This window comes from Sapajus apella, unplaced genomic scaffold, assembly GCF_009761245.1.
Source record: "Sapajus apella isolate SASKATOON/1434 unplaced genomic scaffold, GSC_monkey_1.0 scaffold2, whole genome shotgun sequence".
Taxonomy (NCBI): domain Eukaryota; kingdom Metazoa; phylum Chordata; class Mammalia; order Primates; family Cebidae; genus Sapajus; species Sapajus apella.
Window position 1 is genome coordinate 68,749,160 of NW_022436942.1, and position 15,845 is coordinate 68,765,004.

Below are 15,845 nucleotides of genomic sequence, written 5' to 3' on the forward strand. Positions count from 1 at the left end.
GATGTGGGGAGATTCCTACCCTGCCTTTATTGTCTAAATCACCAAAGACATTCTAAGCACCTGAGCCAGTTTGATTCTTGGCCAAGGGTCTGTGAATATCAGTTCAGCTTCAAAGCAGCAGGTTATAGATGAAGAGAGGGTCAAGGTTGAAAAACCTCTTTCCAGAAGGTTTAAGTGGGCTCTTCTTCTGAATTGTAATCTCCAGAGGAGGGGTTTAAGGACTTTGCAGTTTTAAACTGGTGGTTCTTCTGGTCAGGCATGCTGGTTCTTAAACTTGTCTAATTATCAGCATCACTTGGAAAGTTTCTGAAAATTGCAAATGCCTGGGTTTCATATTTAGCTTACGAAATCCGCATCTCTGTAGGTAAAACACTAACAGAACTTTCCAAGCGAGTAGATCATTAGCCACTTTGGGGAAGATTCTGATTGTGGGGTGCTCAAACTGACTCATTTCTACTTCACAAATTTCCCCCAAAGTGCAACAGGAAAAATGATCTTTTGTATGAAATTGACTTATGGTACACTGTGGTGGCAGGGGGCAGTCACTGCCTGCTGATACTCTGGATCCTACCCCTCTTTTTTCTGCAGTTGCTGCTCTGTGTGTCTGTGACTTGTCCCCAGCACAGTGTGATGTCAACTGCTGCTGTGATCCCGATTGCAGCTCTGTGGATTTCAGTGTGTTTTCTGCTTGTTCAGTTCCAGTTGTTATGTAAGTTTACGTATAACACATACAATTTTGATGAAATTTGACCAAGATAATACAATTTGGGGAAAGGGAAGACTTTCCCAGGCTGAAAAACTGAAACCTGATTTCCTATATTTTGCATCATTCCAAAGCCATGCTGTCTAAACAAATATGTAAAAAAAAGTAGCTGTCCCTTAGCTGCATTCAGCCAGGTGACTGTGCAGGCAAAAGAGAAGAGAGAATGTATATTAAAAAATGTAATGAAGCCCAGGTATGGTGGCTCACACCTGTAATCCCAGCACTTTGGGAGGCCAAGGTGGGCGGATCACGAGGTCAGGAGTTTGAGGCCAGCCTGACCAACATGGTGAAACCCTGTCTCTACTAAAAATACAAAAATTAGTTGGGCGTGGTGATGTGCGCCTGTAATCCCAGTTATTCAGGAGGCTGAGGCAAGGGAATCGCTTAAACCCAGGAGGTGGAAGTTGCAGAGAGCCAAGATCGCACCACTGCATTCTAGCCATTCCAGCCTGGGTGACAGAGTGAAGAAAAAAAAAAAAGTAATGAAACCTCTGTGTTTGGAGATTGAATTACATTTCAGTTTGAATTGTAAACAGACAGTGGTCACATTTTTTGTATCAATGAATTAGTATAGCCTAGGGTGAAAAGTGCAGTTTAATTTTACAGCTTTTATTGTGGACATAGTATTTGTAACAAAAAATTAGATAGAAAGCTTTGTTTTTACTTTTCTGATATGTAAATCTACCAGGAATTCTCACAGTTTGCCTTGTATAGAACAATGGAAAATGACATTCCCAGCTGATTATAAGGTAAAGAAATAATCTGTTTTGAATGATCTCTTCTCATGATTGAGATTTCAAGGCTTGTTTTTTCCTTTTTTTTTTTTTTTTTTTTTGAGATGGAGTTTTGCTCTTATTGCCCAGGCTGGTGTGCAATGGGATGATCTTGGCTCACTGCAACCTTCTCTTCCTGGGTTCAAGCGATTCTCCTGCCTCAGCCTCCTGAGTAGCTGGGACTACAGGCATGCACCACCATGCCTGGCTAATTTTTTTTTTGTATTTTTAGTAGAGACGGGGTTTCTTCATGTTGGCCAGATTGGTCTCAAACTCCTGACCTCAGGTGATCCGCCCACCTCGGCCTCCCAGAATGCTGGGATTACATACAGGTGTGAGCCACTGCACCCAGCAGACTTTTTTTTTTTTCCCCCTGAGACAGAGTCTTTCTGTGTCCCCGGGTTGGAATGCAGTGGGGCGATTGTGGATCACTGCAGCCTCTGCCTCCCAGGTTCAAGCAATTCTGTCTCAGCCTCCTGAGTAGCTAGGACTACATATACCACCATGCCTGGCTAATTTTCATATTTTTAGTAGGGTTGGGTTTTACCATATTGGTCAGGCTGGTCTCAAACTCCTGACCTTAGGTGATCTGTCTGCCTCAGCCTCCCAAAGTGCTGGGATTATAGGCATGAGCCAACACTCCTTGCTTCAAGGCTTTTTGAAAAACTAGCAGCGCTTAGAAGAGGCTCACTAATTCAGGGTGGGACCAACTTAGTATTCAGCGATAGCTAATTTAGCCTTACAGCAAATTTTAGCAATTGATACTTCATAGGTGAACCGTTTTTAGAAGTACAATGGGTTTTTCCTGTGAGAAACTATTTTATTGACCAACGGGAAACTGAGTCTATTTCTAGTATTGTAAAAATGCTCAGGGAACAGGGCATTGTAGTCAGATTAATTTTCTGGCTACCTGGCCTGTAGCATGTTTCAGTATTTGTTGAAAATCATTCTGTTTTCCTCCTTTAGTAAATACAGGAGCCTGAAAGTGAGATTTCTGCTCCAACTTGGGGCCATTTTTTAAGAATGTCCTTTTTTTTTTTTTTAGTTAGCTGATATAGTAATTTAATTTATTTTTAATTATTTAGTTTTTTAGAGACAGGGTCTCGTGCTGGCCTACTGCTGGAGCTCAGTGGAGTGATCATAGCTCAGGGCAGCCTCAAACTCCTGGGCTCAAGTGCTCCTCCTGCCTTAGACTTCCAACCCATTATGCCTGGCTAATTTTTCTTTTTCTTTTCTCTTTTTTGTGGTGTAGGTATGGTCTTGCTATGTTGCTCAGGCTGGTCGTCTTGAACTCTTGACCTCAAGCAACCCTTCTTTGGCCTCCCAAAGCACTGGGATTACAGACAGGCATGAGCCACCATGCCTGGCCACATTTTTTTTTTTTTTTTTTAATTTTGCTTGTGACTTTCTGCTAAATATGGAAATAACCATACCAAGAGTCATAATCCCAATTAACTGGGTATTCTTGTTATGTAAGTTCCAATTCGTAAAATGTTTATATTTATTAAACCAACAATTCTGTCATCTAATAATTAGTAAATTTATTGGTAAATTTATTGGATTAGTGCCTGTTTTCCCCATTAGATGGAAGCCTCATGAATGTCAGAAGAACTGTTTTCTTTACTTCTTTACCACTAGTCCCTAGTAGAGCTCCTGCTACATAGTGGGACCTCATTAAGCATATGTGGAGGCTGGGTGCTGTGGCCTGAGCCTGTAATCCCAGCACTTTGAGAGGCCAAGGCAGGTGGATCTTCTGAGGTTGGGAGTTTGAGACCAGCCTGACCAACATAGAAAAATCCCGTCTCTACTAAAAATACAAAATTAGCCAGGTGTTGTGGCACATGCCTGTAATCCCAGCTATTTGGGAGGCTGAGGTGGGAGAATTGCTTGAACCTGGGAGGTGGAAGTTACAGTGAGCTGAGATTGAGCCATTGCACGCTTCAGCCTGAGTGACAAGAGTGAAACACTGTCAAAAAAAATAAATAAAAAGGCCAGGCACAATGGCTCATGCCTGTAATCCCAGCACCTTGGGAGGCTGAGGTGGGTGGATCACAAGATCAGGAGTTCAAGACCAGCCTGGCCAAGATGGTGAAACCCCATCTCTACTAAAAATACAAAAATTAGCTGTATTTGGGAGGCTGAGGCAGGAGAATCACTTCAACCCAGGAGGTGGAAGTTGCAGTAAGCTGAGGTGGTGCCACTGCACTCCAGCATGGGCAACAGAGCAAGACTCTGTCTCAAAAAAGAAAAGAGAGAAAAGAAAGAATGAGTTGAGTGGATGAATGAATTTCTCCCCTCCACCTCTGATTTTCTAGTGTCCCTTTTTGACTTCGTCTAGCATTAGTCTTTTAGACAGATATCAGGCCAAAAACCTGGAGGCTCCCCTGACCCCTACCTCTTCTTTCCTTTTCCTGTCTCAGCAGTCTTTCCCTTCTCCCCAACCTTTCTTGAGCACCTCCTGAATGCTAGCACCAGGGACATAAAGATGAGTTAGGTACTCTCCTGCCTTCAAAGGGCTTACCATCAAGTAAGGGAGACAGAGGAGTGGAGTTTCTGCATCAAGCACGGTGAGAAGGCAAAGGAATGGTGTCTAACTCAGCCTCACTAAGGAATACTCAGAAAATGGGAGCTGAGCTGAGTCCTGAAGGACACATGGAAGATGGTTAGCATGGACTGAGGGGAAGGGTATTCTAGGCCAAGGGAGCTACATGAGCAGAGATGGGGGGATGTGGGATGGCTTGCTTACTTAACTACAGGTAACTCAGTGTGGCCAGAGAGGGGTGGAGTGAGAGGAGTGTAGTGAAGAGATCAGGGATCAGGTCCCCAGGGGCCTTGTGTGTATGCTGAGGGGTTTGGACTCTTCCCTAAAGTCCCCAGGGGCTGGGTTGTAAGAGGATCAGATTCCCATCTTGCATAATTCTGCAGCAGCATGTTTGGTGGATCACAAAGGCAAGCCTGGTGGCAAAGAACCAAGTAAAAAGCTATTGGAGACAAGGATTAATGATTACCCTCTCCGCCCCTCCCCAAAAGCTGTGACAGTGGAGCTAGGGAGAAGTATCTAGATCAGATGATGATACTGAAGTACTGCACAGGACTGGGGAGCTGGCTGACTAGAGGGGAGTTAAGGAGTCCCATTCTCTGGAGCCTTCCATCACTGTAGCCCTCATGGTTGTCCATCCCTACCCCGGCTATATGAACTCATCATATCTCATCCTATCAGGCACTCACTGAAAGACCTTCAGAAGTTGTCATTACCTGTAGACTCCCTAGCCTGGATTCAGATTCATTCCCACCTTCTTTCAGAACGTATCGCCTGCTACTGTCTGTCTTGAATCCACTCCAGCCCAACCTTGGTACTCAGAGTTTCCCAAAGACCATGAGTTATTACCCAGCCTCCACCATTGCTGTTCTTGCACTTGGATTTGCTTCCCATTCCTGTCTGATTTCTACTTACCTTTTAAGGCCCAGTAAAAACTGAATGGTAATATCCAGTCTTGGCAAGAGTACAGGGAAATAGGCATTCTTACTACAGTGTTGGTGAGGATGTGTATTTCACCCTTCTAGAGGGCAATCTGGCAGTGTGTCTCAGAAGCCTGAAATAATGTTACCTCCTTTTTGGTTTAGCAGTTTCACTTCAGGGAACATATCCTAAGGAAATAACTGGAGACACTCATAAATATGTATGTAGGCCAGGCACAGTGGCTCACGCCTATAATCCCAGCACTTTGGGAGGCTGAGTTGGGTGGATCATGAGGTCAAGAGATTGAGACCATCCTGGCCAACATGATGAAATCCTGTCTCGACTAAAATACAAAAAATTAGCCAGGCACGTCCCAGCTACTTGGGAGGCTGAGGCAGGGGCATTACTTGAACATCCAGGAGGCAGACCTTGCAGTGAGCCGAGATTGAGCCACTGTACTCCAGCCTGGCAACAGAGCAAGACTCTGTCTCAAAAAAAAAAAAAAAAAAAAAAAGATGTATGTATAAGGATATCATTACAGCATTACATATAATTGGGGAAAATTAGAAAACTAAACCAACAGTAGAGAATTGGTCATACAAATTGGGAGATATTAATAAGCTGGTATATAATGAAGCTACTTACTATAATACTGCAAGTGCATATTAGGTATTATATATTGAGAAAAGCCTTAAAACAGTATGTAGAATATGGTCCCATTTTTGTTATGACTCTACATACCATTTATCTGCCTGTCTATCTATTAATCCAATCGATCTACCTGTTTATTTTTTTTGTAGAGACAGGGTCTTGCTTTGTTGCTCAGGCTGGTCTTGAACTCAAGTGATCCTCCTGCCTTGGCCTCCCAAAGTACTGGCATTGTAGGTGTGAGCCACCGTACCCAGCCTCTATATTTTTTTGAGACAGGGTGTTGGTCTGCCATCCAGGCTCGAGTGCAGTGGCAGGATCATAGCTCACTGTAACCTTACTCCTGGGCTCAAGCAGTCCTCCTACCTTAGCCTCTCGAGTAGCTGTAACTATGGGCATCTGCCAGCATGCTGGGCTAATTTTTTCTTTACTTTTTGTAGAGATGGGGGTCTTTCTGTGTTGCCCTGGGTGGTCTTGAACTCCTGGCCTCAAGTGATCCTCCTCAGCCTCCCAAAGTGCCAGGATACCAGGCATGAGCCATGATACTTGGCCTATACCATATCCATATCTATAGCAAATTGATTGGGGTTTGTCAAATCTGGGATTGGTTAAAGACTTAACTTATAACTTTTTTGTTGTTGTTAACTTATAACTTTTTTGTTGTTCAAGATGGAGTCTCACTCCATTGCTCAGACTGGAATGCAGTGGCACAATCTCAGCTCACTGCAACCTCCACCTCCCAGGTTCAACTAATTTTCCTGCTTCAGTCTCCTGAGTAGCTGGACCTGCAGGTGCGCGCCACCATGGCTGGCTGATTTTTGTATTTTTAGTAGAGACAAGGTTTTACTACGTTGGCCAGGCTGATCTTGAATGCCTGACTTCAGGTGATCCACCTGCCTTAGCTTCCCACAGTGCTGGGATTACAGGTATGAATCACTGTGCCTGGCCTTGTACCGTAACTTCTAAGCATTAAACCTTCCAGATGACTCTTACTCTCAAAATCATTTGAAGACAGCTTTATTCTATAGACAAGGAATTTGGATCTATTCTGGGTACTTACAAAGAATCTGAAGGTCCGCAAAATTTTTTCTAATTGATGCTATCAGAGTTTATAAGGTTCATTGATATCAAAATTATATCCTGATCTACATTCTTGACAAGATTTCCTTAAAGTTTATTCTACTTGCTTTAATTTTTTTTTTCCATTAGAAGGAAAAGTTCTAAATACCAAACTTTTTTTCTCTCTTAAAAAGAGATAAGGGTCTCACTGTGTTGCCAGACTGGTCTTGAACTCCTGGCCTCAAGTGATCCTCCCATCTTAGCCTCCTGAGTAGTTGGTACTACAGGTACATGCTACTTTGCCTGGCCCAAATGCAAAATATTTTAACACAGAATAACTAAATAAAAATGGATCAGCTGGGTGTTGTGGCTTATGCCTCTAATCCCAGCACTTTGGGAGGCTGAGGCGGGTGGCTCACCTGAGATGAGGAGTTTAAGACCAGCCTGGCCAACATGGTGAAATCCTGTCTGTACTGAAAATACAAAAATTAGCTGGGTGTGGCAGTGCACACCTGTAGTCCCAGATATTCAGGAGGCTGAGGCAGGAGAATTAGTTGAGCCTGGGGTGCAGAGTTTGTAGTAAACCAAGATTGTATCACTGTACTCTAGCCTGGGTGACGGAGTGAGACTCCATCTCAAAAAAAAAAAAAAAAAAAAAAATGGATTCAATTCTAATGTAATATCATGCTTTCATAAATATCCTCCACATAACTGTTAACATTATACAGTGCAAGCATCTGACAATTTATTTTTTTTTTTTTTTTGAGACGGAGTTTCACTCTTGTTGCCCAGGCTGGAGTGCAATGGCGCGATCTCGGCTCACTGTAACCTCCGCTTTCTGGGTTCAGGCAATTCTCCTGCCTCAGCCTCCTGAGTAGCTGGGATTACAGGCATGCGCCACCTTGCCCAGCTGATTTTTTGTATTTTTAGTAGAGATGGGGTTTCACCATGTTGACCAAGATGGTCTCGATCTCTTGACCTCGTGATCCACCTGCCTCGGCCTCCCGAAGTGCTGGGATTACAGGCGTGAGCCACCGCGCCCGGCCCGCATCTGACAATTTTTAAATAATCTTGCTAAGATTGTGTGCTTATGTCTTGTAACTTTGTATTTTTTTTTAAATTTTCAGGGGTGACAACCAGTTTTGTAGTCAAAAAGCAGCCATCTATTCATTGAATTTTACAGCAAACCCACCTCAAAGGGTATTTAAACTTGTTGACCAGATTAATCCATCTATTTTCTGCATTTATACTACAAACTGTAAGTATTTGACATTGACGTGAAACTCTGGACAGCTTTTCTCAAAGTAATGGAAAAATGTCTCAGATTTATTGTATTATTATTATTTTTTGAGATGGAGTCTTGCTCCGTCATCCAGGCTGGAGTGCAATGGCACAGTCTTGGCTCACTGCAACCTCTACCTCCTGGGTTCAAGCAATTCTCCTGTCTCAGCTGCCTGAGTAGCTGGGATTACAGGTGTGTGCCACCACACCCGGCTTATTTTTGTGTTTAGTAGAGATGGGGTTTCACTGTGTTGGCCAGGCTGGTCTCAAACTCCTGACCTCAGGTGATCCGCCCACCTCAGCCTCCCAAAGTGCTGAAAATTACAGGCGTGAACCACCGAGCCAGGCCCTGTTTTATTCTTTTTTCTTTTCTTTTTATTTTTTTTTGAGACAGAGTCTTGCTCTGTGGCCCAGGCTGGAGTGCAGTGGCATGGATCTTGGCTCACTGCAACCTCTGCTTCCTGGGTTCAAGTGGTTCTCTTGCCTCAGCCTCCCGAGTAGCTGGGATTACAGGCACCCACCAACATACTTAGCTAATTTTTGTATTTTTAGTAGAGATAGGGTTTCACCATGTTGGCCTGGCTGGTCTCAAACTCCTTACCTTAAGTGATCCTCCTGCCTCGGTCTCCCAAAGTGCTGAGATTATAAAATCTGAGGCCTTGCCCAGCCTTCAGATTTAAAACAATTATTCTATGTTTTGGTATATGTATAGTGTATATCTTTAGAGACCATGTCACAGGTTACAGGAAGTAACTTTATAGACCTGTGGGCATGCACATTTTCTTTAAAAGTAACTGTGCTTGTGTAGTTGTCTTTTGAAACCTTATACTTATCTCAAAGGTGTTTATAATATGCAGACATATATAGGAATCCAGGTTTCTATATATACATGTGTTTTTTTTAACTTTATTTCCTCCTGGTTTAATGGTTGAAAATCAGGTTCAGCTTTGAACATTACCTGTGGTTTCTATTTCCTTTTTTTCTTTTATTTTTACTAAGAATATTTGCATGAAAACAGGATCTTTATTTTTATCTGAGAATTTAGCTCAAATATATGTCTTGATCCAAAGTACATGTACGTGTAAAATGTTATCACGATATCAAAGATCAGAGATATGTTTATGCTTTTGTCAATTAAACTCTGTCATATTTTCAGAATATTTTTATAGATTTTGGTTTTGTTCTCTTGTGATTGAAAACAGGCTCTGTGCTCTGTATGATTTGTAATCTGAAGTGATAACTGGCCAGGGACTGTCAGGTTCTCTACCATAACACCAGCCCAGTGAACGTGCCAGCCTCTCGTGTACATAGCACATTTTGCTTCTGGGCTTTCATGGTGGCTGTGTGAGAGTAGAAATTGGATTCTTTCATTCCCATAGCCATCTGGAGAGAGCTTCTCCTTACAGGTTAATACAGCAGACTCATCAGTCCAGAGGCTGGAGAAATAGACAGATTATTAATGGCTTCTGATGTACTGTTTACTTGTAGGTGCTAGAAACTATTGCTTTCCCATTATTAGAAGAAGCAGACTGAGTCTGGAGGTCCTGTTTATTTAATAAGCTTAAAAGATCCTGGGAGAAGTGAATATGGTAAAGGACACTTTGTTTTGTTTCTTTTTTTTTTTTTTTTTTTTTTGAGACAGTCTTCCTCTGTCGCCCAGGCTGGAGTGCAGTGATACCCTCTCAGCTCACTGCCACCTCTGCCTCCTAGGTGCCAGCGATTTTCCTGCCTCAGCTGCCCAGTAGCTGAAATTACAGGTGCGTACCACCACGCCCAGCTAATTTTTGTGTTTTTAGTAGAGATGGGGTTTCACCATGTTGGCCAGGCTGGTCTTGAACTCCTGACCTCAGGTGCCTGCCTTGACCTGCCAAAGTGCTGGGATTATAGGCGTGAGCCACCGCATCTGTGCCAATATACTATTTTTTTTTTTTTTTTACATCAGCCTAGTGCTACCAAAAACTGTTTCCAAAACCTATATACAGATCATACATATTATACATATATTTTATACTGATTTAAAATACTGTTTTTTTTTTAAAAAAACAGATAAACCTGCATTATCCTTTATTAATCCAGAAGTGCCTGATGAAAACAGTTTTGACACATTGATGAGAACAGCTGATGGTTTTACATCGAATGCTGAATCAGATATTTCTTTCACAACCAAACTGGATGTTCCTTCTACTGCTAAATATGAGGTGAGCCTGAACTTGATTGATTCTTTTCATCCCATCGCAAATATCTTGTCCTTGTAAGTTAATTTCCAAGGTTACTAGCAGAACTGGCTTCTCTGAGACATAGAGTTGATATTATAGACTAAAAAACTTAATGTTCATGCCTGCAAATCAAAGATCATGAAAATTAAATCTGAATATTTGAATTCTGAATAGGATTTAAAGTTGTTTATTCTGTGATAAACTTATATTTTTGTCTCTTCAGAGTTCTTTGTTCACCTCAACCTTAAAAGATATAGCCAAATGCTGAGATCTTGGAGTAGATTAGTTGGATGCCTGGTCATCTTCTCAAAATTGTATTTAGTTTTACAGATTTTGGAAGATGTTGCTGTTTTATGTCTATTCAGTAGTACACCTTTAAATGTGACACATATTAGTTAAATGAACCTTAACTTTTTTGGAAGCATCTTTTTTTCAAAGTAAAATGTAAAAGCAACATGTACTAATTCTACAAGTTCAAAGTATAGAGGCATATAAGTAAAAGTTGAAAGATCCCTGTATCCATTAAAATTCATACTGCAAATCACTTTGAAAAGATTGGTATATATTCTTCCTGATTTTTAAATATGTCTATTATAATGTATATATGGTATTGTATAGAAGAGGGATTTATAGCTATCCACATTGTTCTAGAAAATTCCTTTTTCAGTGATAAATCATGTGCTTCTTCCCACGACAATGTAAAAGTTACCATTGAGCATTTTCCATGTGCCAGGCACTGTGAAGAGCTTTTCAGGCATTACTTCATGCACCCCCCTGGGAGGGATGCACTATTGTCTCCATTTACCTGATGAGAAAAACTTAAGCACAGGAAAGTAACTTGTCAGAACTAGTTCTGATAGCTGCATACTTTTTTTTTTTTTTTTTTTTTTGAGATGGAGTCTTGCTCTGTTGCCCAGGCTGGAGTGCAGTGGCGTGATCTCGGCTCACTGCAACCTCTACCCTTCAGGTTCAAGCGATTCTCCCATCTCAGCCTCCTGAGTAGCTGGGATTGCAGGCATTTGCCATCACGTCCAGCTAATTTTTGTATTTTTGTAGAGATGGGGTTTCACCATATTGGCCAGGCTGGTCTCGAACTCCTCGCCTCAGGTGATCTGCCACCCTCAGCTTCCCAAAGTGCTGGGATTACAGGTGTGAGCCACCTCGCCTGGAGCTGCAGTTACAAAATATTCTTGGCTGGGTGTGGTGGTTGATGCCTGTAATCCCAGCACTTTGGGAGGCTGAGGTAGGCAGATCACTTGAGGTCACAAGTTCCACATCAGCCTCCACAATATAGTGTAACCTCGTGTCTACTAAAAATACAAAAATTAGCTGGGTGTGGTGACACATGCCTGTAGTCCCAACTACTCGGGAGACTGTGCATGAGGATTGCCTGAACCCAGGAAGCAAAGGTTGTGGTGAGCTGAGATTGTGCCACTGCATTCCAGCCTGGGCAACAGAGCAACACTCCATTTCAAAAAACAACAACAAACAGAATATTCTTTTTCTGTGTATGTATCTGAGCTGTTTCAATCTTATCAGGCATGTTTCCAGTTTTTGCTATTATAATCCACAATGAACATTCTCATATATACATATATTTTTGTACACTTCTCTGATGAAATCCTTAGGATATATTCCTATGAATGAGGTAGTTTGGTAAAAATGAATGGAAAACTTAAGTATTGATACCAAATTGCCCTCCAGAAAAATTGCAGTGCTTTACACTCTCAGCTCCAGTGAGTGGGAGGACTTGTTTCCCATACTCCTGCTGGCACTAAAGCATTTGGATAAACTTTCAAATTTGAGGAAATTGGCTATAAGCCTAATAGATATCAATTTTAGTTTTGAAGATTAATTTTGTGGAGTTTGGTTTTGGGAAAGAAGGCATTCTTTCATAAAATTGACTTATAAAAATGATTTTTATGATTTTAATGTATACTGTGTTATTTAAATAATTAATGCTAGTGAAAAATAATTCTCTCACCCCTGTGTTGAGTCACTTGGTGCCTGTCTGCTGAGGCAAACCCTTATGTGAGTGTCTCATGCACTCTTCCAGAGGAATTCCATGACTAAGAAGCCTACAAATACAGTAACATGCACACCCAGAAACACACATCCTTATAAAAATGGTGAACATAGCTAGATGTGAACTTCTTGTGGGCAAGAACCACATCTGTTTTTTGCTCATCACTGTGTCCCTGACGCCTGCAGTGCTGCTTGGCACACTGTAGATGCCCGATAGTGTTGAATGAATGCCTAATTATGCCATAATGACTGTTGGTTGTGTTTGCAGTATGGAGTTCCTCTGCAGACCTCAGATTCGTTTCTGAGATTTCCTTCGTCCCTGACGTCATCTCTGTGCACTGATAATAACCCTGCAGGTAAGAAAGTGGCCATTCTTCTCTCCCTAAACATTTGCTGTTATTAGGTTGGTGCAAAAGTAGTTGTGGTTTTGGTCATTAAAAGTAATGACCAAAACCAAAATTATTTTTGCACCAACTTTACATTTATAGTAGTCATAATTAAACAGGCCTCATAACTAGAAACAGCATCTTTGGGTTAAAAGAGGCCTCAAAGGTCATGTAGTTCAATTCCCCACCCAGGGCCAGTCTTTCTACCACACGCAGTCACTGCTTGAGCACTTGTAGTGATGGGGAACTCACTACCAGAAAACAGCCTTCTCAGTTGTTTAACACTTCCAGTTGTTGGAAAGTTCTAAAGCGTATCAACAGCTAACAATTATTAAGCACTTACTGTGTGCTGGGTATTGTGTTAAGTGCTTGCGTTTGCTTTCCCTTAAAGCCTCACTATAATCCCTTGAGGCCAGGTTAGTGTCTCCATTTTTTAGATCAGGAAACAGAGATGTGCAGATTCTTGCTTAGGTTCACTTAGGCAGTGGGGGAGTCGGGATGGACCCCATGCAGTTGGCCTGCAGCCTGTGCTCCCCTATGCTCCTCTCTCTTCAGGAGCCTCCAGTAGTTTGCAGAATGGACCCCTAGGCAGTGGAAGGCAGCAGGCTTGGCTCTCCTATCCCCAAGGGGCCTCCCTGTGAAGAAGCTAAGTAATGGACAATAGGAAAATGTATTCTGCTGAGAAGACAATCTTGCACACACCAAGAACAGTGTACGTTAAACCCAAACCAAAGTCTGGATGAAGCAGCTAATGCCTATAATCCCAGCACTTTGGGAGGCTGAGGTGGGTGGATTGCTTGAGACGAGGAGTTTGAGCCTGGGCAACATAGCAAAACCCTGTCTTTATATAAAAATTAGCCAGACATGGTGGTGCACATCTGTAGTCCCAGCTACTCAGGAGGCTGAGGTAGGAAGATTGCTTGAGCCAAAGAGGTGAAGGTTGCAGTTGCACTACTGCATTCCATCCTGGGTGACAGAACAAGACCCTGTCTCAAAAAGGAAAAAACAAAACAAACCAAGACAACCCCCCACCCCCTGCAAAACCAAAAAACCAAACCAAACTGAGATACTGTTTTCCCCTGTCAGATTGGCAAAGCTCAAAAAAACTGAAGCTGTGGGGAAATAGGCACTCACCTACATAGCTGGTAAGACTGTAAATTGGTACAGCCTTGGTGAAGGGCAGCTTAGCAATTTGTATCCAAATTACGAATGAATGTGCTTTTCAACCCCCCTGTTCTATTTCTAGGAGTTGATCCTACAGAAATTTTGGCCCATATGAGAAATACTAGATTGCTGTATTGTTGGTGATAGCAAAGATGGAGACAACTTAAATATTCATTAATAGGGAACTGGTAAAATAATTATGCCACATCTATAATATATTAATTATCCCCAAGAAAGGAGGAGCTGCTTCATGTAGCAACAGGCCAATCTCCAAGATACATTGTTCAGTGAACAAAATGAAGGGCGGAATAGTGTGTATATTGTACATTTGTTTCCAAAAGGGGAAAGAAACAATAATTCAAATATATGATGTTTTTTACATATATATTTGCTTTTATTTGCATAGAATATTTCCAGAAAGATACACAAGAAGCTTCATACCAGTTGCCTCTGGAGAAGAGAACTGGTGGTAGCTGGAGGGCCGGACGGTGATTGGAGGGGGACTTTACTCATTATCCTTTTGTGCTTTTTGAATTTTGAATCTCATAAATGTATTACCTATTTGAAATATAATTTAAAACCCTGTTTAAAACATTGTATGCCAGGTACAGTGGTTCATGCCTGTAATTCCAGCACCCTGGGAGGCCAGGGCTAGTGGATCACTTGAGGTTAGGAGTTGGAGACCAGCCTGGGCAACATGGGGAAACCGTGTCTCTCCTAAAAACAAAACATAACAAACAAATAACAACAACAACAAAATTGTATTTCTGTGTTGTAACTTATTTTACAGTTTTACTTAGATTACAATTTTTTTTTTTTTTTTGCCATTGGACAATTGAAAAATTTCTTCTCTTTTGTATTTCTTTTTCCTTGGGAATGTTAATGATTTCCAGCATTTCTGGTGAACCAGGCTGTTAAGTGCACCAGAAAAATAAATTTAGAACAGTGTGAAGAAACTGAAGCCCTCAGCATGGCTTTTTACAGCAGCCCAGAAATTCGGAGGGTAAGAATTATTTTGAAGTGGAACTGATTCATTAGGTATGTTTCTGTTCTTTGTGCCCTTTTAAAATATGACAAGTACAGAATAATTTCAGTACGTGATTGACACTTGAGTTTAAATTTCTCCAGTACTTTTGTATCAGTGATTGTTGAAATAATCCTTTAAATAATTTTTATTTTTATATAGTTAGCTCATATTTTGCTTTTGTTGATTTTTTTCTTTCATTCATTTTGATGGTAACCAATAATATCTGTCTCCTGAATAAAAACAAATCTTTACTAATAACTAAAAACTTTAGAAATCATCTTCATGTCTGTGACAGAGATCTTCAGAAAACATATTCATATCTGTGACAGAAATAATCTTATTAGCCCCAAAAAGGGATCTCTCTCAGAAGCAAGCCAGAAAATAAGAGGAAATCCACTTTCTGGTTGGCAGATGACACAGGCCGTCAGGAAAGAACAGGAAACAGGAGAAGAAGGCATGGTGGTGAAAGGGCCCCTTTTCTCTGGTTGCAGTGACTGAACCCTAAACTGAAGAAATGAGTGAGGCCACTGGCCAACATGACAGATGAGATGGAGGGTGGCAAGGGAAGATTTTTTTCAATGATTAAAAGCCATATGATAGGCCAAGGCAGGAGGATCACTTGAGGCTAGGAGTTCAAGAACCAACCTGGGCAACATAGTGAGACCCTGTTTCTACAAAAAATAAAAAACTAGTGGGGCATGGTTGGGCACACCAGTAGTCCCAGCTATTCAGGAGGCTTAGACAGGAGGGTTGCTTGAGCCTAGGAGGCCGAGATTGCAGTGAGCTATGATTGTATTCCAGGCTGGGTGACACAGTGAGACCTGGTCTCTCAACCAAACAAAACAATCCCCCTGCCAGAAATATACGATTATTGTTATAAGGGTCCCCTTCCCAATTTCCTTTTTATGAGGGGTATAGGAGTAGAGTGGTTCATGGCACCATTATTTATCTGGACTTCAGTTTTCTGTGTTTATTTATTTTTTTTCTTTTTGAGATGCATTTCACTCTTGTTGCTCAGGCTAGAGCGCAATGGTATGATCTCG

At 41.6% G+C, this 15,845-nt stretch overlaps 1 protein-coding gene across 6 annotated transcripts in view; it reads left to right on the plus strand.

Annotated features, from left to right (window-relative positions):
• Positions 1-15,845, plus strand: part of TCTN1 (tectonic family member 1) — a 37,580-nt gene that overhangs the window by 5,555 nt on the left and 16,180 nt on the right. For all 6 annotated transcript variants that reach the window (XR_004257232.1, XR_004257227.1, XM_032239405.1 and 3 more), the window contains exons 2-6: positions 589-709; positions 7,831-7,961; positions 10,031-10,182; positions 12,494-12,581; positions 14,669-14,778. Coding sequence is in view for 4 of the 6 variants with exons in the window: in XM_032239405.1 (XP_032095296.1) it covers positions 589-709; positions 7,831-7,961; positions 10,031-10,182; positions 12,494-12,581; positions 14,669-14,778 (602 nt within the window). In the remaining 2 variants the exon portion in view is untranslated. The remainder of the gene's footprint in view (positions 1-588; positions 710-7,830; positions 7,962-10,030; positions 10,183-12,493; positions 12,582-14,668; positions 14,779-15,845) is intronic.